This window comes from Nasonia vitripennis, chromosome 5 (assembly GCF_009193385.2).
Source record: "Nasonia vitripennis strain AsymCx chromosome 5, Nvit_psr_1.1, whole genome shotgun sequence".
In the NCBI taxonomy this organism is placed as follows: Eukaryota; Metazoa; Arthropoda; class Insecta; order Hymenoptera; family Pteromalidae; genus Nasonia; species Nasonia vitripennis.
In genome coordinates, this window is record NC_045761.1 from 4,735,001 (window position 1) to 4,759,225 (window position 24,225).

General features: G+C 48.3%; 1 protein-coding gene and 1 long non-coding RNA gene across 4 annotated transcripts in view; one reads left to right on the top strand and one right to left on the bottom strand.

The window, feature by feature from the left end:
- LOC116738604 overlaps nucleotides 1-9,902 on the bottom strand; it is a 59,329-nt gene extending 49,427 nt beyond the window's left edge. Inside the window, exons 1-2 of the long non-coding RNA XR_004345028.1 lie at nucleotides 9,748-9,902; nucleotides 8,665-8,922 (exon numbers count right to left, since the gene is read on the bottom strand). This is a non-coding gene — a long non-coding RNA (uncharacterized LOC116738604). The remainder of the gene's footprint in view (nucleotides 1-8,664; nucleotides 8,923-9,747) is intronic.
- The window catches only part of LOC100120931 (hemicentin-1), a 131,123-nt gene that overhangs the window by 93,060 nt on the left and 13,838 nt on the right, over nucleotides 1-24,225 (top strand). For 2 of the 3 annotated variants that reach the window (XM_031932456.2, XM_031932455.2), the window contains exons 6-17: nucleotides 1,924-2,108; nucleotides 3,853-4,003; nucleotides 5,594-5,705; nucleotides 5,851-6,038; nucleotides 6,770-7,090; nucleotides 7,573-7,839; nucleotides 7,908-8,267; nucleotides 8,679-8,939; nucleotides 9,774-10,031; nucleotides 10,536-10,553; nucleotides 11,327-11,467; nucleotides 21,779-21,900. In XM_031932456.2, the coding sequence (XP_031788316.1) occupies nucleotides 1,924-2,108; nucleotides 3,853-4,003; nucleotides 5,594-5,705; nucleotides 5,851-6,038; nucleotides 6,770-7,090; nucleotides 7,573-7,839; nucleotides 7,908-8,267; nucleotides 8,679-8,939; nucleotides 9,774-10,031; nucleotides 10,536-10,553; nucleotides 11,327-11,467; nucleotides 21,779-21,900 (2,384 nt within the window). Of the gene's footprint in view, nucleotides 1-1,923; nucleotides 2,109-3,852; nucleotides 4,004-5,593; nucleotides 5,706-5,850; nucleotides 6,039-6,769; nucleotides 7,091-7,572; nucleotides 7,840-7,907; nucleotides 8,268-8,678; nucleotides 8,940-9,773; nucleotides 10,032-10,535; nucleotides 10,554-11,326; nucleotides 11,468-12,533; nucleotides 12,571-16,887; nucleotides 17,394-20,586; nucleotides 20,725-21,778; nucleotides 21,901-24,225 lie in introns of all 3 variants that reach the window. The other variant, XM_031932457.2, reaches the window with a different exon arrangement.

A 24,225-nucleotide genomic window follows, 5' to 3' on the forward strand; every position in this document is an offset into this window, starting at 1 on the left:
CGCCTCCCCGCGGGAGGGATATTGGCTCGGCCCAATTTCAGTTCTTACAGCAATATACGCTTGGTTTTTCTCTCGTAAACCGATGAGCACGTCAGGATTTGCTCGAGTTGTTTTTTCCGTGAATTAATTCGACGCCCGAGCGGATTATCGCGTGACTTATTGCGAGGGAAAAAAAGAACGCAAAAAGAGCGAACGGATTACACTTCGCGGCGCGATTACGAGCTTATATAAATGTACGTATTTCCAGAGGCGACTCTCTCTGCTACTAGAGGCCGCGACGGTACTAAATCATTACAGTTTTTCGAGAATTATACATAAGCGAGTCCGCGAATAAACGAATATTACGTCTAGCACTTGAGCCGGTAATTAATGGACTGCCAAGGGAGTATTCCAATTGGCAAAGGGCGGCTGTACCGTTCGAGATTAAGCAGGCTCGTGGAAAATCCTGCAGCGCGACGTCGTATGAAAAACAGGGTAATTCGATCAGCCGGGCGCGCGCAAACACCTTTCCAATCCTCGCGTTTAGAGGCTCGCCTCAAAGCCAATCAGCACCTTAATCAGGCGTCGGGGCTAAAAGGAGCTGATTCGCGGAAATCGCATCAATCGTGTGTAGGACACACGAGAGAGCTGCATCGACACCGACACGTATGGCGATCTAGCCCAGCGCAGATGCGATTAGACTCTCGGAGAATCGTACAGTAGCAGAAGCTCCGCCGGACACACTTCCGCCGGATTAGCCGACACTTGGACAAACTGCCTGGCCTCGAGTCCCTCTTTGTCCGCGACGACGACAACAACAATAGCGCGAGAGGCCAGCTGCCAGTTCTACACACACAGCGGACTGGCTTTTTCTCTCTCCCTACTCACTTTATTTCGCCCTATCCGGTACGAAAGAAAGCTTCCTTCGCCTTCCGTCTTCGCGTTCTCTCGCTTTAATTGCGCCCCTTGGACGAGGGTCGTTGCGGAGCTTTTTTCACGGGGCTCAGCTCGTGATATCTTTATGGCCGCGTTCGCGGTCGCCTTTGATTTGTTTCCGAGGAAGCATTGTTGCCGGGGTAATCAAATAAACGAGACCGCGGCGGCGGTAGCTCTCCTTTGTGTAGCGGCGTCTCTTCTCTGTATACAGCAGCGCAACTGAGAAATTATACACGAGAGCTTTGAGGCTCTCTCGCACACAGCTTAAAAATCCACTCGACAAGAGTCACGACAAATTAGTTATCCGATTCCATTAACATCGCAGCTCCGCGTGTACGCGCTAATCCGTTTAGCCGTTCGAGGGAGCGAGGCAGCTAAATAAATCGATGGATTCGAGCGTCGGGCGCATGCATCTCTCGCGGCGTTATCTCTCTCTTCTGTGTCCAGTTCCTTTTTTACCCTATCATCTCCCGGCTGCCTCTGGCTCGTCCGTTACTTTTCCTTTCCTCTTTAACTTCTATTTACTCCCCTTCCATTGTCGACGGGCTGTGTGTACGTGCGTGTGTGTGTGTACTGTACAGCGAGTCTCGTTATCTCCTCGCGAACGAATGGAGTGTCGCTTGAAAGCTAGAGTAGAGGACGAGAAGTATAGTCCGAGTGGACCGGCGCTTTTTCCCGTCGCCCCCTCTCTCTCTCTCTCTCTCTCTCTCTCTCTCTCTCTCTCTCTCTCTCTCTCTCTCCTTCTCGCTGCACACATGCCCGCCCGCGCACGAGCGACCCCCTTTGCTGCCTCGACATTTATATAGATCTTGCTCGCTGCAGCCAACGGAAGAGTGACCCTTTTAATTCGATCTTGCGCGCACACAGTAGCCGGCGATAACTTGATCTTATTCTACCGCCGTCGCCCTCGACGAGCTTCGACTTGCCACTTTATAACGGCTCCTCGATAGCTCTGTCACCGCGGATGTAGAACACGGAATTTGAAAAAGCTCGTCTCGTCTCTTTCAGTGCGGCCGATGAAAATGGGCATATCCGGAGTGCACGGCCACGTCGTCCAGAACTCGAAGGTCCTGCTGCAGTGCGTGGTACAAGCAGCCCGGCCACCGGCCAACGTCACCTGGTACAACGGCACCGAGGTTCTCCTCAGCAACGACAGCCGCATCGACATGTACGATATCAAGTTCGACGACAACGTGAGTATAGCTCAGAATCTCCTATTTTTGTTCGCCCCCTTCATTTATTTACCATACACACACTCGACGCGCTTTATTTGTTAATTCCTAGCCGGTCGAGTGTGTGCATAATGCACGAAAAGTAAATAACGCCGGATCGGCTTGGAAGTATATTTTATTTACTCGCGTATTGTTACGAGGCGAGCTTCGCAACGAGAGATAATATCGCGCTGCGCGTTCGCCCATCTCCGCGCTACTTTGCATATTGATCTTTATCGTTAAAACGCGATCGCGAGGACTGTACTGTTTGAACTGGACGACCCGATTTCGCGGCAACGTTCGCGCATTGTATGCGCGCGTGTATGCAACAACATCGACGATCCCACATTATAGTTAACCGGGGCGCATGTGTTAGCTTTCTTTGTTCGCGCGCTCGGTCGTCATTATGTTCGGAATAACTATAGCCGGACGCGTCTAGACGCCAAAACAAGCAGATCACCGGCCGGGGCTCGAAAAAGAAGATCGCGAAAGAAAGCTAACGCGTGATATCCGCGGCAAATTTTTCCGTTAATTGGGCCGTTTAAAAAGCGAGCAGTTCCATACGTGGATGAACAGGAGACGCGCCGTAGCAGCGAATTTTTTCGCGCGCTCGCTTTTATCAAGCTTACGTAAGCTCGCGTGCGCCGGACGACCGAGACTATCTCGCGAGCGCTGCTCCAATTATGGATTCGCGCACAGCCCCGGTGTATTTACTCATCGTATTACGCGCTCGCGCTGCCGCTGTGCGGCGGCATAATTAGCTTTGTTTGCCAAGTGTCTCATTACGCGATGGCTAACACACAACCGCGACTGTACACGCAGCCGTTCGACCTCCCGCGTATTATATGCGGAAGCGAAGTGTAGACTCGCGAGATCGCGAAAAGTACGCGGCTCTCCCTCCCTCTTCTCACTGATGCGTGCAATCTAACGCCGTCGAAGCAAAAGACAAGCGCGATTGCCGCGGTCGCGCGAGCAATAAACGTAATGCTCTTGAAAGAAGAAGAAGAAGAAGCGGGAAAAACGACGGGCTCCGAAAGTGCATCTGCGTAGAGATAAGAGGCGCCCGCGCGGCCGAGATTTCCCGCGCGCCCGAGTAATGGAGCGAGATAATGAAAAGGCGAGCATATTGCGGGGCGAGGGAGAGAGAGAGAGACGCCGAAAGTTCGCCGTCGTCGCGTTTCTTCTTCTTCTTTTTTTTTAACGGTTCTTTGTACTGCAGCTCGCTCGCCGTCTTGACACTTATCTTGATTATACCGTTGCGAATTCGCGAGGCCGTGTGTCTATTCTCCAGCTGATCCGGGATGACTGGATTTTTCTTGATCGACTCGGGCCAGCGATATTGACAAAGTTATTAGGACTCGATTGAAAAAACCGCCGCGATTCAGTCGGACTGAATCGATCGGAGAGAGAAAGAGAAAGAAAGGTGCTAACCAAGCAAGAGTGAGAGAAAAAACACACGCGAAGGTTAAAGGGAGCAATTACAGGCAGCGCAAAAAGTGGATTATTTCAGCTCTCGCCTCATTAATCCTCCATCGTCAATGGGCCATCGTGGATCCGCTGACGCGAAAGAATTGTTATCGGCAGTTGTGCAGCAGCAGCAGCAGCGGGCCACACCTCTCCCTCCTTGTTCCCTTTCTCTCTCTCTCTCTCTCTCTCTCTCTCTCTCTCTCTCTCTCTCTCTCTCTTACTCGCTCTCTCAACCACGAACCTTTTGTTCTGTCCGCAGGACGACGGTACGACCCAGACGACCAGCTTTCTCGCCTTCACCGCCTCGGAAGACGACAATGGCCGGGAGTTTAGCTGCGCAGCCGTGAATTCGGTCATGCTCAAGGAGGGCAGCAAGCCCATGAAAGAGAACTTAATCATGGAAGTGATGTGTGAGTGCGAATCGACTGTATTATTTTATTTCGTTCTCTCTTTTTTTTTCTTATCAAACCCCTAAAACATACCTACTACCCTTTTTATCTCGCTCGCGCGCACAATCATCCCGTTTCATTTACCCGCGAATTCGGACGCGGCCCATTGTCTCCCTTCCTCGCGCCCTCGTTTTTCTTTTATGTACCTCTCCCCCGCGCGGAGCTAAAAAGGCTAATGCGACGAGTTTATGGTGGCGCTCGGCTCATCTCTTGACAGCCCGACCGAATGCCTTTTCGACCATTCGTTCGAGACTCCTACTACCGCCCTCTCATATTCTCCGCGACGAAGGATCGTCACGAGTTATTAAAAGGATGATCCATTTGCTGCCTGCTGGCGGGATACAGTACGGAAAACGAGCTCTATGAATACGTAATGCCTCCAATAAGACGAATTTAATAATATATACCCCGTTCATCTACGAATGTTTAGCTCTCGCTTGCAGTGACGGGTGAAAATCGCTCCGCTACACGCATCTCGCGCAAAAACGAATCTCTCATCCAATATTTACCCCGAAGAAAATCTCCGCCGCGGCGCGAGAATCGATTGACGTCGTAAAAAAGCGCTCCGCTGATGAAGGCGGAAGTCCTCCCTGCGGGAAAATCCGCGTAAGAAGCATGCGCGTGTGAGTTAGACTGCACAGACACAGACTCGTGCGCGGTTATAACACGAGCCGTGCGGAGGTACGCTCTTGCTGCAGTAGCGCGATGGCATCATGCAAATTCGTCCTTTCTCGACCCACGTCACGTTCCCCTTTTGCGCCGACGAGTCCTTCCACCCCACCCCCCTCTTATTCCTCGGGGGACTCTTTACACATCTGGTTAACTAGTTTCCTATACCTACACACTTATCTCTCGGCGCTGTACATGCCCATACGCTCTGTACTGTACGCGCGCGCGTGTGCGCATCCGAGGGAGGCAACACTATTAAAGCGCCATTTCCATGATTTAAAAGGACTGCGACGCTGCTCCGCAGTGCGCCGCCGAGAGGGACGTGTGCGTATGTAAAATTCTGAGCACTGCGGCGGCTTCATTGAATGCCGTTCTTCTCTCCTTTTCTTTTTGTCCGCCACGAGAGTATGGGAGGACGGAAGAGGCGCGAGCTCTCGAAAAAGCGAGAGCTGCGAAATGGCGTGATTCGCTCGTGAGGCGAATTTTTAATTTCGCACGACGAGAGGAGTTCCGAGAGGTTATTTATTATTAGCGCCCGAGATGTGAGTTGGAAATCGATATGTCGTTTGCATTGATCGATTCGAAATTTGAAAATGTCCGTCAATGTACGATTTCGAAGGATCGAAATTTCAGAATTTTACAAAGCTGTAGCAAAGCCGTCTATAATTAAAGTTCGTTGATTGGGTATAGACGGTATGCATGATCGATTGAAATTTCAAGCAACGCTTCTATCGAATCGTCAATGATACAGGAGGACAAAACGTCGATCACGTCAAGTTATTTTAACACAGCACACATTGCTCCATTTCCATACGTTATTAGCGAGTTGACGATCGTTTATAATTAGCGCGCAGAGCAATAACCAAGCCTCCTTGTTTTCAGATCCCCCGATCGTGCGAATGAATCCGAGCAACATAACCGTCAACGAAACCGAGGACTTTCAATTATTCTGCGACTACGAAGCGAATCCTGCCACTCTGACGAGCGTCGTATGGTAAGAGAATCTCGATCAAATATTCTAAAATTTAACAACGCGCCAATCTCCGCGCGGAAATAGTTTGAATCTAAAGCATTCATAAGACGAAAAATATAAGAAGAGGATAACGATAGTTGTGATATTTTTTCTTTGCTATGCGCAGGCAACGAGATGGTAAAAACTTGATGCTGAACGAGGACCGTTACGAGGGCGGCACCGGCGATCTCACATCGCTGCTGGTTAAAAACGCCACCGCCGACGACATCGGCAAATACTCCTGCATCCTGGAAAACGCCGTCGGCAACTCCAGCGCCAGTTCCCAAAACGTCTCTATCGATGTCTCCGTATTGTGTACGTATAGGAAAATTCTCGTGTCACAGAGCTTAAACTCGTTACCTCGTGATGAAACGGAGTAAAAAAACGTGCGTGTACGCGAGTGCGGTTAATGCGGCAGAAGTAGAGGAAAAAATGACTAGTCGTTATAGAGTCGCATGTCAAATTTCCGCGATAAAGAAGAGCGATGACGCGCGTGTCGGCCGCGTATTACCGCAGCTGTTGAAATTTTTAAAAGAGAGAATCTAACGAAGCCTCCATACATTCTGCATGTGTACGGCCGATCGACGGCAGTATCGGAGTTTTATTTTAACGAGGAAGAGAGAAAAAGGACGCGCGTGCTTTAACCTCCCTCCCTCTTTCTCTCTCTCTCTCTCTCTCTCTCACTCACTCTCTCTTCCTCTCTTTCTATCTACCGAATCCATCAAATATACAAGAACCGAAAAATAAAAGCGCGCGAGTCCTTGATTGACAAACCGCCGGCCGTCGGTGAAATATAAAAGAGATGACGGATTTGGTTGCGCGCGCGCGCGTTCTATATCCATCGGGAAAACATGTCAAACGACTTTTTGCGCGTTAAAAGTAAAAAAATGGTACATATACTATAAGCAGATATGCACACGCTGTATTATTGAAGGGAAAAAAACGGCCGCGGCTTTTCGGGGGACAATCCTCTCAAACGAAATATCCTAGGCGTGTACATCTGCATGAAAGCGTATAGGTATATAGACGCGCTCGTTTGTCAACAGTCCGTCCAACGGTGGAGGTAACGATGGAGCCGGACATGGCGATCAACGAGGCAGCCCGCATGAACGTCTCTCTAAGCTGCGACGTGGTCAGCGGCAATCCAGGCTTCCTTCGCGCCGTTCGCTGGTACCTCGACGGCGACCTGCTCAAGGAGCTTCCCGACTGTTCCCGCAACGCCAGTGCCGAGGAATTCTGCGACATCGATCCGAGCAAGTTACTACTCGAGTCCGTCGGACGCTCCTTCCACGGCAACTACTCGTGCGAGGGCCGCAACGATGCTGGCTGGGGTCCAATCTCCCCCAACACCCCCGTCGTTGTACACTGTAAGCTTACTCACTTCCTTTTCTTTCTCCATCTGCAGTCTATACATACCTATACAGCCGATACATCAATGAACTTTACTGCGCCAGCGCGCCACCCACTCTATACCCCGTACAACGCTTTCCTTTCTCCGCGCACGGCTATTCTTCGCCTGCGCGTACGGAGATGTCCTTCTAACAGAAAACTATACGGGAAAAACGCCCCGCAGTTCTCCAGACTAACGGATGCGGTGTGCTTCGCTTTCACCATAATTGCCGTAGAGATTTTCCCGACGCTAAATTGTTTCTCCGCTCTGCATCGAGTCTTGCGATTGTGTGGGCGCATGAAAATAACGAGACCGAGAGAGAGCGAAACAGCTTCCTTTGTCGTGCCGGCGAACGCATTTTACGGGGGGAGACTAGTCTCGGCCTTTCCGCTCACGCGAGTCAATGACCATAAAAGACGATAGATAGAGAGAAAGAGAGAATTTCTCTTCTTTACGCAGATAAGCCGGGACCCGCATCGATATCGTACGAGCGGAGGCGAGTCGTAAAGAAGATGCCGCTGAACATTACTTGCACGGTCAAGGATCCGGGCAGGCCAGCCGCCACGGGTTTCAAGTGGTTTCGCGGATCCTACCGCCTCACGGAGGAGAACGAGGCGGTCTATCGGGTGGAGAAGGCCCGGCTGGAGAATCGGGCCAACATCACCTGCCTCGCGTATAACGAGGCTGGCGACGGCGACCCCGACACCACCTTCGTCGACATCTCCAGTAATTATCTCTCGTTACTATGTCCCCCATGTACATAAACTCGCGCTTACGCCCCGGGAAATTTTTAGCTCCGCCCGCCTTCATAAAGAAGCTGCCTCAGCTGGTCGGCTTCGTGTACAACGCGACGAACGTCAGCCTGAACTGCCACGTCGAATGCTCGCCCATCTGCGACATCGTCTGGATGAAGAACAACAAGACGATCGACTTCGTTCGCTCGAGGCAGTATCAGCTGCAGAACGTCCAGGTCGCGCCCAAACTCAGCACCGACGACTTCGAGAGCGTCAATTCGTCGCTGCTCTGGAATCTGACTGCCTGGCCCGGGGGACAGCTCGATCGCGTCGCGGATAACGACGTAACTTTCACGTGCATGAGCACGTCCAACGGTATTGGCCCCGGCGTCGCCAGCACCGTCAAGATCGAGGTCTACTGTGAGTATAATTTAGTAGTCCTCTCTTGCATAATATACTCTTAAACCTCGATCGGCTCCTCTGGGAGGAGAGGGCTGTAATTTCCCCCTTGAAACGCGTACGGGTTAGCGGGGACATGATCGAGAGTTTGTTGTACTTCCATCGCTGTTCGCCGGGCGCGTTATATACGTATCTATTATTGTGTACCCGCGGAACTTTTGCTTTCCTCTGCTTTGTTGGGGACGATACACGCTCTAACAATAACTCATCTGATGACAAAACGAAGGGCACCGGAAGATCCCTACGAAATTGCTGGGGGCCGAGTACAAGGGTCGTCAAAGCTGTACTAACTTGCTTTGGCTTGTCGAATAACGAGCGCTTCGATTATTTTTTTCAAGTAAAATATTTAAATACGAACCTTTTGATTCGCAGTTCCGCCGGAAAGCCTGACCATCTCGCCGAAGGTGGTGAACGTGGTGGTGGACAACATACCGGCGCCGATAGTGTGCAACGCGACAGCTCGGCCGGATCCCCAGTACCGCTGGTATCGCGAGGGAAAAAGCGAGATAATATCCGAGGGGCCGGTCTTGCACTTCAAAACGCCTTTTCCCCGCGCCAGCCGCGGCACCTACGTCTGCCAGGCGAACAACAAGATCGGCAGCGCCAACATCTCTACCTACATCAACGTCCAATGTGAGTACAAACCGTCCCTCTCTATACACATACACGATCGAAATTTATTCTACGAGGTTGATCGATATTTGATACTCCAGGAAACTGCTCCTTTGCGCGCGCGGAGTATGCTTTGAAATTTATACATTTCATATACAAAAATGCCCCGTCGTCGAGAAAGTTGCCAGAGGCTGCAAAGAGTTTCGCCAAAGTATGCTCCTGAGAGATATGTGTAACAGCCCACGTACAATAATATAACAGCACATTTGGGTTAGCGGGAACACGCAAGCTCTTAACCTTTTCCATGGTTTTGGCAAGTTTTCGAGGTTTAATACGGCTCTTACGCGACTTAATACGTTATAATGCCGTGTCTTCTTCGCGTGTACACACACACACAGAGACTTTAATATGTGAAATCCTTTTAAGCTGCGGCCGCGGTGGATCCTCGCTAATGTAATGAGACGCATGACTTTCGAGAGAGGAAATTCGAAGCTGTACACACGAGACTATACGTACACAAGCTTAATCGCCTCTCGAGCGGAAAAATCATCCAGAGCCGAGAGAATTTTCATCCGGCGGATTTTTTTTTTCATCTATACGTACACACACATTATATCCGGATTCAGCATAAAAATTCCAGCAAACCGCAAACCGGCTTACCGGTTTATCGCATTCGCGCAAAGTTCGGATTTATGGACTTTTGAAATACCAAGAGTTGCGGCAACTAGCTCTCTAATAAAACGAAAAAAGGCAGGGGTGGAAAACGAGATAGGACACGGCATAACCGTCGCATTTTCACATGCACGCGCATACATATATGTATACTCACGTGTCTATATACGTATTCCCGCGCAGACAAGCCCGAGTGCCAAGTTGATAAGGAGGTAATGGACGGGAAGGATTACGTCGTCTGCAGCGCCGACGGCAATCCCGCGGAGTACGGCTTCAAATGGTCGCTGAAAAGTGACAACGACACGATCGAACAACTGCCGATCATATTGAACGGCAAGAGCTACCTACTACTCGACGACTCCGTATCTAATCCGAGGACCTACGTCTGCGTCGCCAATAACAGCATCGGACAGTCCAACTCATGCGAGCGCCACGTTCCTGGTGAGTCTATTTTTTCAAATTACCTTTCGCGCTCTGATTTGGAGCATAACTCTTTTTTTACCGACTGGTGCAGGGATATTCGTATTATTCACTCCTAACGACGCAAAACAACTTTTCCATTTTCCCGCCGATCGAAAATGCAATTTACCTCACGAATATTTGCCGCATAACTTCATATGATGCTTTTACTCGTATAATTATTAATTAGCTTGAACATTTTACTTACTGGAATCAATTACTCTGCGTAATGCTCAAACAAAGCGGAAATTAATGGATTATTTTCTGTTTGGATAATTATTTAAGATTGCATCACTCACTCAATCGATGTTAACCCACTTTATTCATCATTTAAACTTTTACAAAATAATGTATTTAACATAACGTCATCTAGTCGAACGGAGGAAACTAAAATGAATCGTTAAAGAATTTTATTTTTAATTGCTTTTCAAGGCGAATATATTCAGATTCAATCATGAATAATTTTTTTTCATATTTTTTTTATAGCTCACCAAGGACTTGATAGTAAGTCAAATAATTGTTGTATTGTATGCACTGTGTATATGTATAAATTACAATCACTGCAAAACGTTGACAGCAGTAGATATTCCAAGTTGATTATTTTGTAAAAGTACTTTGTACGTGTATGAATCGTAAGCATTATATATTCAAAGATTTCACTTTCCTGATTATTTTCTCCTACGAACAAATCCTAATTCTGCATGTGTATATTTTGTGTTAAGTTTCTAGCAAATAGGTTGGAAATCAACAAGACCACAGTAAACTTTTTCCTTACACCGTAGATGTGTGCATTTCTGATACAAAATGCCGGGAAAACGCGTGAAAAGAAAAAATATTTCAGTATAAAACAAAGTATTTGTAAAAAAAAATGGTAGCAGGCAGTGTTGGCCTTTCGCTCCACAAGATGCATTAGCATATTAAAGAATTCATCGAAAACTCGCGTCAATGCAGCCTTCGTTGCTATGCTTATTCATGGTAGGCACTTTTGTATGCAGCATCAGTTATATCGCGATTCACCAGCGAATATTTAGTGAAAAAAAAAGTTTTGAAATATAATAAAATCTGTTTGTTTGCAATCTTGTAGTACCATCTCGAGTTGATTAGGAATTTATTTACATGTATTTTTTAAGCCATCGATTTTTCTGTGAATAAAAATGTAAAAATGGTTTAAATGTCGGTGAAACGTATGCACGACGCGAAAATATACTCGTCCTCTTTGAAAGCAGTATAGCTTGTGCTGAAAAATATTCTGAAAAAATGCTTTTTTTTCCTTTTAGCAAGCATCCCCTGGTGGCTGAGGCTCGACGGTGACCTACTAGTTATTGTGATTGCCGTGACGGTTATCATTATACTCGTAATCATCGTGGTCTGCGTCATCATCTTCCTCATGTGCAGGCGCAAGCACAGCAAGCTGAAATGTGAGTTGACATTATTAATTACGAAAGTCCTTGATACACTTGGACGAAAGCTAGTGTTCGCGTAATTTTGTGCAGATAGTCTACAACTTTTACTGCACTTTAACGTGTGCAATCTAATTAAGAATTTTTTAATTAACGTACACTGTGTACGATGAAGCTTTTTTAAAGATTAATTATTACTAAGTGATAATTATATACAGAAATGTTGCAGTTATACGCATGAATTGGTTATCTGGATATTAAAACGACATTTTAAAATGAAAATTTATAATACAATATACGACACAATGTATATAACAATGCTTAAATATTTTAGATCATGAAGTGAATAACAGAGTTACTTACATTAAGTGAACAAGCATCTGCATAAATTAAAATTGATATATGCATCGTATGCATATATTGTATGAAAATAGAAACTTGCATTAAAAATTGCATTTTGACAATGAAATTTTAAGCAGTGGAGCTTGCATAAATATACCTAACATTCGCGATGAAATAATCGATGGTATTCGATACTGCATTGTGCATGCCATTTGGTATCTATTATGCTTTATCAAAACTGTGTGTATTAATACTTTCGAATATAATTTTTTGGAATTTCAAAGCAAGTACAATCTGAATGCGCATGCGTCTCTATGATAACTATCGACTTTTATACATAATATAAAATCACTTAAGTTTATTCGGCGCGATAAAAAGTGAAACAGCATACCTATACATAATGATGAACACGCTGACAGCTTTCAGTAACTATTTAATATTTGCTTTTTTCGTATATTTATATACAGTAAACGTCCTTTCACCAGCTTTGAGTATACTTTGTATCTATATCTTCACAGAGCAGTATTACATATTATAAAAGCAGCCTAATACCTTTATTAACGTATATACACAATGCTACAATTGAGTTGTAGTCGATGAGGCACAGATCAACAGCCGATCTGATCTCAGATGACACAGCGTATATATACTCACATGTTCGTTTTTGTTTTTGTTTCTTTGTCCTCCTCTACCTTCCCGCTTTTAAAATACTGGACCTCTTGCCCAAAACACACGCGCACAGACAATAACCGAGTGGTCGAGCTGGAGGAACGCGAGCAGTAAGTACCAATAACAACAACAGCAGCAGCAGCGTCTGCAAACAATAGCAAATCACTCGGCTCGACAGAGAAGAAAGATCACTTAGCACCTTGAAAGCACGATTGCACTTTTAGATGCGATTGCAAATAAGCTGCTTCGCTGCACGTATTATGCACCCACTCCGCTGTCCGGTCACGCTGATAACGTCGCTCTCGCGCATTGCTAATGAACTCGAACAAGGGGATTGATGTGAGTACCTCGCGACTGAAAAGCCCGCCGCGAGCTTTCAAAAGGGGACGAGAGAGCGAGCGAGCGAGCGAGGGAGAGTTTGAAAAGATCGCCGAGCTTCGTGGCTTGCACCGGGATATGACCTCTGCGACCCTCTTTCATTACCATACACGAGTAGAATATTCACTTTTTGGTCGAACTGCGGCATTTTTGTTTTCCATTCGCTCGCAGACCTATAAGTCACGGGATTTAGCGGATCAACGAGCGCGAGAAAAATGTTATCTCGAAAAAGCGTTGGCCAACATCGAGGTGGAAAAAAAAATATTCAACGCGTTTTATCTTTAGAAATAAATTCATATCACCCGCCCCCGCTCGTAACGTTCACCATTAATTACTCGCGACGCGTATACGCGTACGCACTCGAAACAATCTAAAAATCGAGCGAGCGAACTCGGAGCAATTAACGACAGTCTCGCAATTGAAACTCGCGTTAACAAAATTTTAATTATTTTCGCGCGCACTAGCGAGAGAGAGAGAGAGAGAGAGACAGAGAGAGAGAGAGAGAGAGAGAGAGAGAGAGGGAAGGGGGTGAGAAACAGCTTTTAATTACAGGATCCGTCGTCGAGGCACACACGATCCATACACTCCGCTGCAGGCACGTCAGAATCAGAGACACGCATCGGCGTATTTCTCGCGCATAATTCCCTTAATTTCCCAGCGATTGCCGCACTTTGCGTCGCTTCGCGCAGCCGTGCGGCTATATACATCTACCCGCCATGCAGTATATATAAAATCAAAACCGCGCACGCGGTTATACGCCAAGAGGAGGGCTTTGCCATTCTCTTTTGTTACACAGCTGCATTTGACTGCAGAGCGAGGAGCTCGCGATATCTTGCGCGCGCGCTCTTGGACGGCATCCAAAAGCTGTTTGATATTTAATTGTTCGGGCCGCCGCTGTCTGGCCGGGAAATTTAACGTTCTATATCATTACCAACGGGAGCTCTCCCGCGCGCGTGTATAAGCTCCCGCGTATACACTGGCAAAAGTGCGCGACAATTAATCGGAAATCTCGTCGTAGCTCTCGTCTAAAACCGCATTTGCATTCACCGGTGCGAACAAAAAGAAAACGAATTAATCCAGAGACCAAGGGTATACAATAGAAGGAGCGAAGGAAGCAACGTCGATTTCGGTAGTCGTCGTTGTCGCGCGTAACGCGCGTTAATGGTCCACGGCGGAGCGGTGCTCTCCGCCGCGCCAGTCATTAATTCTTCTTGCCATCGCAGTCGGAATAAATCGATGGCCCGCGCGTCGATTTCGTTCCCGCGCACACAGCCGCTAGCTTTCTCTCTCTCTCTCTCTCTCTCTCTCTCTCTCTCTCTCTCTCTCTCTCTCTCTCTCTCTCTCTCTCTTTCTTTCTCTCGCTCGAAATTATGCGTTATTTGTGCCCAGCGTTTCGGCTCCGCGCCGCGTGTTTGGATGCAATCGTGCGCGCAGGCTTTCCAATTTTAGCCTCGAATCCACTCTCCCTCTTGCTTCCCCCCCCCCCCTCTCTCTCTCTCTCTATATCCCGCTGCGCATAATTTAGCGATCAGCAGCGGCACCGAGAGAAGACTCGAAGCTGCTGCTGCTGTGCTTGCATGGCTCTCCCTATATGTGTGTAGATGTTTGCGAGGGAATAATTCCGTGAAAATTGGCCGGAAATTTCGACCGCTATATTGGCTTCGATTTCTATAGCTCGGCGCTTTAATTGCCGACGACAATATATAAGGTGAAATTCCATCTCGTTACGGGAGCGACGTCAGCGCGCAATAATAACCGAAAAGTTCAGCGATAATCCTCGGGAATTCTCCCTCGCTGCGGCAAGCTTCTGCAGCGCATCGGCTCGGCTTTATTATACGATATATATATCTGTGTATCTATCAAGGCTGCAGCGACCGTTCAACGTCGCCGTGTGTACGTGTCCGAGTGTATGTGTGCGTTGAACTATCCGCTTAGCCTCTTCCTCTTCTCTCCTGGCTTTTCTTCTTTCGGGTCGCGTGCGAGCTCTTTTCGCTTTGTCGGCGCTTCTATATATCTTTGCCCGTGCTGTCTCGCCTGTATATACACTACATACTGCATGTACGTAGCTTCTTTCACGCGAAAGTCTGTTTTCCGCTCTTTATCCGCAAGTCTGGAGGTGCAACGTTACGCCGGAGTGGCCGCGGGAGAAAAGGTAAGGCTGCACCGGCTCTACATGTCTACGTGTGTTTTTCGTTTGACGTTTAGGCGTATCACACGGAAAACACTCGACGTTGTAACGAGATACTCGTGAGGCTTCACGACGCTCTCCGATGTAACGCAAGCGGTGTACACAGTCGAAAAACGCAAACGACATCACGCGAGTTCGATGCATGATTAATGCTCTCTTTCGGCTCGCTGCGTGGAAAGAAAACTCGATTTCCGCGCGGCACATCCTCGTATAGCTAACTGCCTCGGCGCGTTATATATTAATCACTCGGCGCTAGCGAGTGTGCAGCAGACCTCCGGGAAACAATGGAGTTTGCCGAAAACGGGGCCGCCGCGGCGCGAAACTCTATTTGCACAAAGTGCCCCTCGCGCCAAGTTATTGCTCTCCGGCCGGTCCCCCCCTCGACTGCAGCCGTACTTTTACCGAACGGGGATATGTATGCACATACGCGCGCGTTATATAATTATATATATATATATATATATATATATATATATATATATATATATATATCCGGCTGTTTTCAAAGGAAATGAACGACGCTGTTTGCGGCGCGCGGCCACGTGTATGCGGATTCGCAATTGAAACGCTCGGAAAATAAGCAGTGTCGAAGGTGTCGGCTCTGATGTAATGCGCGTCGCTCGTGTTTTCTCGCGCCAGCGCGCTCGCGAGAAAGTTTTATCGATCCTAATTCGCTATGCGCGCGATGTTTGTCCAACGGGGCTCGCGCAAGTTTACGCGCGTATTTTGAACGCGCGCGCGGGAGTTGCTTGCTTCTCTAATTCATGGAAATTTCATAATTAAGCATCTTCCTTCTAAACTCTCTCGGCGCGAGAGTTGAGCGCGCGGCGGCGCTTCCGACGAAATTGAAATGAACATCGCTGCAACGTCCCGCAAAGTTGCCCGTGTCGTCCCGTCTCGTCCTCACTACTAGCTCTCGCAGATGGGATTGTTTATGCGATGCGTAAAGTAAGTCAGAATGGAAACAGCTGCAACTCCGATTCCCCTTTATGCCTGACTTTTACAAGATGCGTGTAGTGCCTCTGATGGAAAATTACGTCGACTCGGCAGGATATGCAGAGCGCGCCTTTTTCGAGCAAAGGCTAATTAATATTTGATTCGGCAATTAGCAGCTGATTGAGTAGTTTCATTTTCGTTGCGCAGCCGACTGCCGAACTAATTAACATTTCTGTGGAAAGACAAACGCGCGCGAGAGCACAAAGGATCGCATCTCCGCTACTATTCGCGCATCTGAGCCTTGCGGCGCTATCCGCAGGCTGAAGACGACTATGCAGTGCGTGAATGTCATTCCGGGTATAGAAGGAGAAAGGAAGAAAGCCTTTGAGATTTCGCCTTGTACTGCTATTCGCTGTATTGTGGTTGATTTGGTGGTGGTGTTGGTGGTGGTTAAAGGGCGTTGGATTGTACATCGAAAACTCTGGTGGTGGTACGTTTGCGTAGTTAAGCGTGTGTGAGGGATTCCACAAAAGAGACCAGTTTTTAGACTCGCTAACTGGAATCGTTATCGCGAAACTCCTCACGCACGTAATTCGCACAAGAGAATAGTCGACGGTAAATTCCATCTGACAGGGCAAACTCGTTAGAAAATCGTTCCGGGAACGATATTTCCAACGCGTGCCGCCTGACCGAACTCGGAAATTACTACTTACCGACTATTCTCCTCCGCGGCGCGTTGTATTTCTAGGCTGTCTGAGAGATAACCCATTAGCTTAATTAAATCGTTCTCCAATTACGCAGTTGAAATTGAACGAAAACACAGCAGAGCTCGTTGAATCGAGACAGCCTGGAACTCGCGAAAGTATAAATTAAGAAAAAAAAAAGTAAAAAAAAAAAGAACCACCCATCAAAGCAGTATCTCTAGTCCGGAGGGCGGTCCGCCGTCGCCGACAGGTTCGTCGACGCACTCGACGACGACGCAGTCGCATCAGGATCGTCCGCCGGCGCCACGTTGGCCTCTCAAGCCGGGCGTTCTGGTGCACATCAATCGCACGCACAGCATGCGCTCGGGCTTGGCCATAAGCCCGCGGTTGGGCGTCGGCACTCCGAGCGGCGTCAACAATCCTAACTCGCCTGCCTTGTCCAATTCGTCCTCGAGACACGCGGCCGTGGGCTCGGACTCGACGCCGCTCGCGCAGGACGACGAGGTGCGGGCACCCGTCCGACCCTTTCGTCGAGCCGAGCCCAGGCCGAGGCATCGGCACAGACACCACCGACACCACCAGATGATCCTGAGCTCCGATGGAGCGAGACAGCAGCAGCAGCAGCATGACGAGGGAGTACTGGCCAGGGCCAACAAGATTCGAGCCATGTTCACTGTGCAGCTTAAGGAATCCGACACTTTTCCCGGTATATCGCGCGGCAAGACAGGTAAGCCAGCGCTGGACGGGCCATTTTCGGATCCGCTTTCGGACGAGCTTTTTCGATCCTCTCCCATCATACACAGCTCCGCTCCCCGAACCGAGAGTTTGCGCGACGCGACGACAAAGTGTGTTGGCAGAAAATTGCTTAATAGCCCTAACCGAGGTAATTTGGCCTGCGCTCAACTTGGGAGTTAATTGCGTCGAGGAAACTAGTTCGCGCGCGCGCGCGCGCGTGCTGGTATCAAGGTTCGCGCGCGAGTTCTGTTATTAAATTTCAAGACGCGCGGGAGATTTAAAATTTAGGCACAATAACGCCGCTGTTTCAGATTAGTTTTATACCGAAATATTTTTCCGCGCGAGCGTCAAAGCTCGTATTACTTTCTGCTCGGTCAAAGTTTCGGAGAGTCTTGCTTTGTGCGGTTATCGGATTCGCGGAACTTGCTCTCGAGCTGGAAGCGCGAAATGAGTGCGCGGGCTCGAAATGAGGCAGGTCCAAAAAAAGCGGGCAGAGGAAACACGAGTCGCGTTGATGCGTCATAAGGGTATTGCGTCGGACTGAAAGCGAGAGATAGGGAGAGCTGAGAGAGGAGCGCTCGGCACTTCGTCCTTCGTGCCGAGAAAAATGATAGTCTTGGGAGGGATAAATGGAGAGGCGTTGCGGCCACAGAGAGCGAGCGAAACAAAAGCGACGACAGCCAGCTGCGCGCGAGATTCTTTTCAACGTTGTTCCGCAACTCGCGAGAGAGAGAGGGAGAGAGAGAGAGAGAGAGCGGGTTTTTTAATAAATTAAAATTGCACCCCGAGCGCGACGGGACGCGCACAAAAGATGTCGGGAAAAATTCGCAGCCGGCGAGAAGTTTATTGTCGTGTAATATATACACACACAGAGATGGTGAAGGGTCGCTTATTAGCTCGCGGAGGAGACGCTCGATGGAGCGCTTTTATTGTAATGCAAATAAATGCCGGACGAACGAGCTCCCGATCGAATAATCTTACAGGAGGGAAGAAGTCAGACTACGGGGAGGAATAACGAATATAACCAGCGCCGGCAAAGCGTATGCGCGAATAACAACTTTGCCTTTCTATCTCTCTCTTTTGAAGCACATCATGCTGATGCATCGGGCAAATCGTTTGTCTCCGTTCATTAAGCGAATGAATGCGTCTGCTCCCGCGGCGAAGAGGGGGAGGAATCAAGGAAAAAAGCTCCGTCTGATGCAAAGGCGGATCCTCGCGAAATCATATTCGCTCTTTAGCAAGAGGCGGAATGTGCTCGCTCGAGCGAACAGTTTCGCGTCAAAATGAACTCGGAGCTTCTTTCTCCTCCTCGGAAAATTCCTTATTTATGCGTCGAGCTTTGATCTCTTACGAGTGTACAAGGAAAATACTCGGCTGAAAAATCGCGCGACTTTTTCCCGGAAGCTTTCTCGCCATAGTTTATCAACGCGCAGAAGAGAGCTGCATAATAGCAACCTTCCATTGTTTAAAAATCAATCTCTCCTGGCATATAATCAGAGAAGCTCTCTCGAGGTATACATCTCGTCGCAAATCACATCATCCAGCGCGCCCTGTGTTCGACGCGCCGCGTAATCGTTTCCGGCCTATGGGGCAAGAGAGCTGCAGATTGATTCGATTCTCCTTCCTCTTCTCGCTTGCTCTTTCTGTGTATACATATATACACCAGCTTCCCCCATACGGCGCGCGAACCTCTAGAGACCGTCTTCCCGAGGCGACTGTGGATGTATATAAGGCTCTGCGTACTTACAACTACCTCCCAGAGCGATAGTTCGATATTGCAGCTGCCGCGCAGGATGTATGTACATCCTTCGTGTTTTTCTCTCTCGCCCGCGCGCGCTTACATCGACATCGTTAGTCGCGTCTGGCTGCTGTTGTTGTTGTTCTGTGTACTTGTTATCGAAAAAAGGAGCCCGCAGGCGGAACGAAGTATATAATACACTCGCGTGCATTGTTTGAAGCTCTGCGCTGGCCGAACGCTCGTAATTCTTGGGATGCTTTTGTTGTGATTTATCCCTCGCTCATTCGCGAGTTTGTTGTAAGGGTAGACTAGAGGAGAGTAGGATCTCTTATTATCTATAAAGACACGAGATATGGACGATGTTCGTAATTCGCGAGCTATTCTCAGAATCGCGATTCAGGTTAACTACGCGATCACTGCGTTAATTATTCGTATCAAAGACCGATCAATTATTCAGAAGCGTTTGCTATATATCTCGATGGCTCGTTTTGGAATAACCGCTTTTCGAGACTTCCCGCTGACGTATCCGTTCTATTTGGGCAATGAAACAAAAGACCGCACGTCACACGTATCGTCTCGCAGTCGTATGATAATTGATGTTATTAAGTATCGTAAATTCATTAAGGCTAGCTCGTTCTATATATAGGGCATTCGATTGCCGAGAAAAATGGAGAAATAAGATGACGCTGATTTCGCGGCGCGCGTCGAGTGAATAACTCCCGGCCCGATGTTCTTAGATTACTTCTGCCAACACAAAAGATCCGGCTATACATTTCCCCCCTCCGGCCGCCGGAAAACCCAACGAATGACACTCGATCCGTTTCTCCATTTTCCCATCCATCCACGTCTCGCCTCTCTCGACCGAGTATACACACACACACAGATGTACCGCGCGAAATCTCTCTCTCTCTCTCTCTCTCCTTCTACCTATATATACATCTATCCATCCTGGAGACGAGACAAAATCTTTATTTCCCGAAACGATACCCGCGAAATTCGATATTCAGCTCCCGCCCTATACCCTTTTATACATATCGAAATTCTCGGCGCTCGCAGATTCACCTCGGCCGATAAATCTCGTATTGCCGCGCGCGCGCGCGCGAATCTTGACACGCACTTGCGTAACGACCCATATCGCGCGCGAGAAGAGAAAAACAAAAATCACGCGGAGATCATCAGGATATTGGAATAAAGCGTCCGTAATCGAAATTCTCCCGCGAGCTTTGTATAAATAAAAGGAAGGAAGGCTAAGGGGATGACGCGGGATGGAACTGGAGATAGCGTCGAGCAATCTCGCGCGCGGCTATGGAGCCTATTTTGCATGCGGCGTTTATAAGTGTCCTCCTTTCGCCGATAGCGGAGCTCTCTTTTCTCTTTTCCTTGCTCTATGTACGTGAGTATATAATACACCGAGCTCTATGTGTTTTCTCCTGTACCTTCTACGCAGCCGTGACGTACAAGAGAATAGCGCCTCGACAGCCGCAGCAACGAGCAGTGGATGATTCGAAGCAGGAGCAGGTCGGCCGCAGCGCCGACGCGAGGAACAACAACAATGTGTCCCGTAAGCGCAAAAAGCCCGGGGCAGGTACGTATACGCATGAAACGGGAGGAACAACGTCTCTGTATTATTATCTCTAGGATCCACGCATTGGCTTTCGTTCTTCAGGTGTTCAGGTTCTCTCGTTAATTTTCTGTCGCTTTTTAGATACAATGTGCGGAAAAGCTCACTCGCTGGAAATCGAGCGCATGTATAGCTCTGCGCCTTTTGTTTTTGTCGCATGCGATACTACGCTATCTGCTATATATCTGGTTTTGACAAAACTGACCTCTACCACACACGCACCTCTCGACTTTGTTATATACCACACGATTTACCATGTTTCACAAACGTTGTGTTCACCATTATCTGTATTATGATCGGCATCGCGTCGGGCAATTTCGAATATTACGCTTCGTTCTATACAACATAACGGTTGACCACTCCGAGGACCCGCATTGGACGCGTGCGAGTCTCTTTAATGCATCTATATGACCGTAGTTGTATGTCAAACGCGGTTATCGTAGTGGTGACGGAAGAATCATACGAAATAATACATGTATAGTGTACATACTGTAATCACACTGCAGTCATCGATTGATCGCAGCTGTACTGCGCGTTTGTGTGCGCGACTGTACTAACAATATCATACTTATGAATGTATGTATCTGTGGGATTATGGAAAATGGCGTATATTATGAATTAGTCCGTAGCCTATGTATAACGAATATACGAGCCAAGCGGATTCATCATACGTTCGAAAGCTCGGCTGTCAAGCTGCACGAGATGCTTCATCATAAAGCCATATGTCTCTGTATATATGCATAACATGCACTATCTCTCTATCAAATATCCAGCGATAATTGATGATTGCGGGAAAGTGTATACGCTATATCATCGGTACACGTTTGCGTGTATCTGTACACTGCTTACAAATTCATCACAGCATCCGGCTCTCTCTCTCTCTCTCTCTCTCTCTCTCTCTCTCTCTCGAACGTATTGCGAATCTCCAAGTTGGCCTCGATGTAGAGTACATCCATCGAAAACATGCCTTTGACGTATAATATAACGTATAACGAGTTCTCACTGTTGATTATTTCAGATCCCAGCCAGGTCGCAAATAGCAACCACATGGACAGCGTTTCGGAAGGCCTGTCCGAGCCGGAGACGAAGACCTTCTACGAGAACCTGCCCTTCCACGGTATCCAGTCGCCGCCGAACAAGGTAAGCTCTCGAGTGCCGCGACGCGAGCCTCGTTCGCACGGTTGTTGGCCCACCTGTACAACGTGCACGTTTTTTTATTTTTCATTTTATACTTTATATTTTGGCTGCTTGCGTTCTCTGTGTCTCACTGTTATTCGTCTTCCCGCCCACGTTTCATCGTAAGTACCTGTACACATGACAATAATAGTCACGAGCTTGCGAAGCAACAAACGCATACGCAGATATAACAGCGGCAGCAGCAGCAGCGAGAGTACAGAGACGAGAGAAGCACACAAATCACTCGGGGCTCTCTGATTGAAAAAGATAATGGAATAAAAAGCGCAGTAGCGCGGGGCGCGCTTTTATTGTCCCCCGCCTGCGTCGCCGGCTTTCCTGCGCGGCGCAATATCGAAGATTCACTTACAGTCGATCGCTCATCCTTCGGACGATTTACGAGGATCACCAGGTGTGGTAGAAGGAACTTGATACTCGTGCGTCTCTCTTTTTTTCTTCTTTTCTCCCGACTCCGCGTATACGTTCTATATAATTCCCGTTTCGATGCGATTTCATTGGAAAATTGTAAGTGTCCGCTTAACTTCAGCGCATTTCGAATAAATTACTAAGCGTCGATTTGGAAAACAATCCGGTTACGAGTCCTGAAAGCGAAGCCAGAGCCGATAAAATTAGCACGACTGCAGGCTTAACCCCATCGAATAGCGGCTGTGTGTAACACGAACGACGAACTTATTTCTACCTCCGCAATAGCTCGGTGGCAGTATAAAGAGAGAAAAAGGCGGAACACGGGACAGGTCGATTCGGCGATCATTCAGGAGAGTTTAAGTTAACGCGCCCATAATCCCCGCGCGACTCGATCGTTCGCGCGCAGCGGAGAGTAGCGGGAGAAAATCCTTAAAACTCGAGAGCGAGACTGCTCTCTCGTGCAGCTACTCGCTCGTAAAGGCTCTCGATTACCGGCTGGCATTTACGCGCCGCCCACGTAGACTCGTCGTGTAAAAAGAATCAGCGTCGATTGCTTACTCCCCGATAGAAGACACAGCCCGCCCTCGGCAGGTTTCACCCTTTCGCGTGTGTGCAGCGGACTTATTATAAACAGCGGGTCGAATATACCGCAGGCGTGGTTTCGAGAAATAGCGGACAATGAGTCGCGCGAAAACTGCGCAATGCGTTATAACAAAAGCTTCGCAGCAGCCGCCGAAGAGAAGAAAAGAGCTGCGTTAGGCAACGACTGCGTGCGCGGGTGCAGTATATCTATAAATAACGAAAGGCTCTATAGCGCTGCATTGTCGGGAGCGAAGGGTAAGTAAGTCTCTCGTCGGTGCGTATTACACAAGCCCTCGTGTATCAGCATTCCGCGTTCTTGAGTCCCCTCCGACACGCTAATTATCGCGATACCCGCTGTCTATATATACGGAGTGAGAGAGAGAGAGAGAGAGAGAGAGAGAGAGCCGCAAGTCGAAGGAGGGCTGCGCCGCACGCGTATATATATATATATATATATAGTATACGCGTACATACACGTGCGTGTACTTCACTTTTTACGCGCACTTTCGCCGTGTCGGCCACTTGATGTCTCGAGAGGCTACGCCGCGGTATAGCTCGCCAATTCCTGACTGGGCCATTCGAGAGTGCGTATATACCTACAGCAGCCGCCCTTCGCCGAGCCGTGATAAACGAGAGGAGTATAGTTATGCTGCTGCTCTCGTGGAGTATAGTTATGCTGCTGCTCTCGTGGAGTATAGTATACAACCTATAGTCGCATTAGTCGGAAATTTCTCTCTCTCCCGGCGCTGCACTCAGCCGTTCTCGGACGAAAGTCTACGCGAAACGATCGCATTACGCGTGCGGCGAGCTCACCTCGACCGTGAATATACGTGTGTACACGATTTATATATATGTATATATATACACATGCTACTGGGAGAGCAGACTGGATTTTCTTTATTCGCTTCTCGTTTTTTTCCCCATTAAGCGCATCGAGTGTGGTTATTCCGACGATCGATCGCGCCGGTAATTGAAATATGCGGGCAGCTGAATTTCGCCGCTCCCTTTTGAAAATTCGAACGGATTCGCGACTGAAATTCGTATACGCGCGGGCTCGAGAGCCACCGTTGCGGTTCTGCGGCGTGTGTGCCGCGATATAGCTCTCGCGATCGAGGCCTCATATCGGGGATTGCTTTCCACCGGCGCTTTCAGCGATATACGATGCTCGCGTGCGCCGTCGTGGTGCAGCTCGACTATTATCTGTAAAAGATATAGATAACCTCGGTGGTGTTTTTTTTTTTTTTTTTTTGCTTCGATGACCGAATTTATCCATCGGAGTTTCAA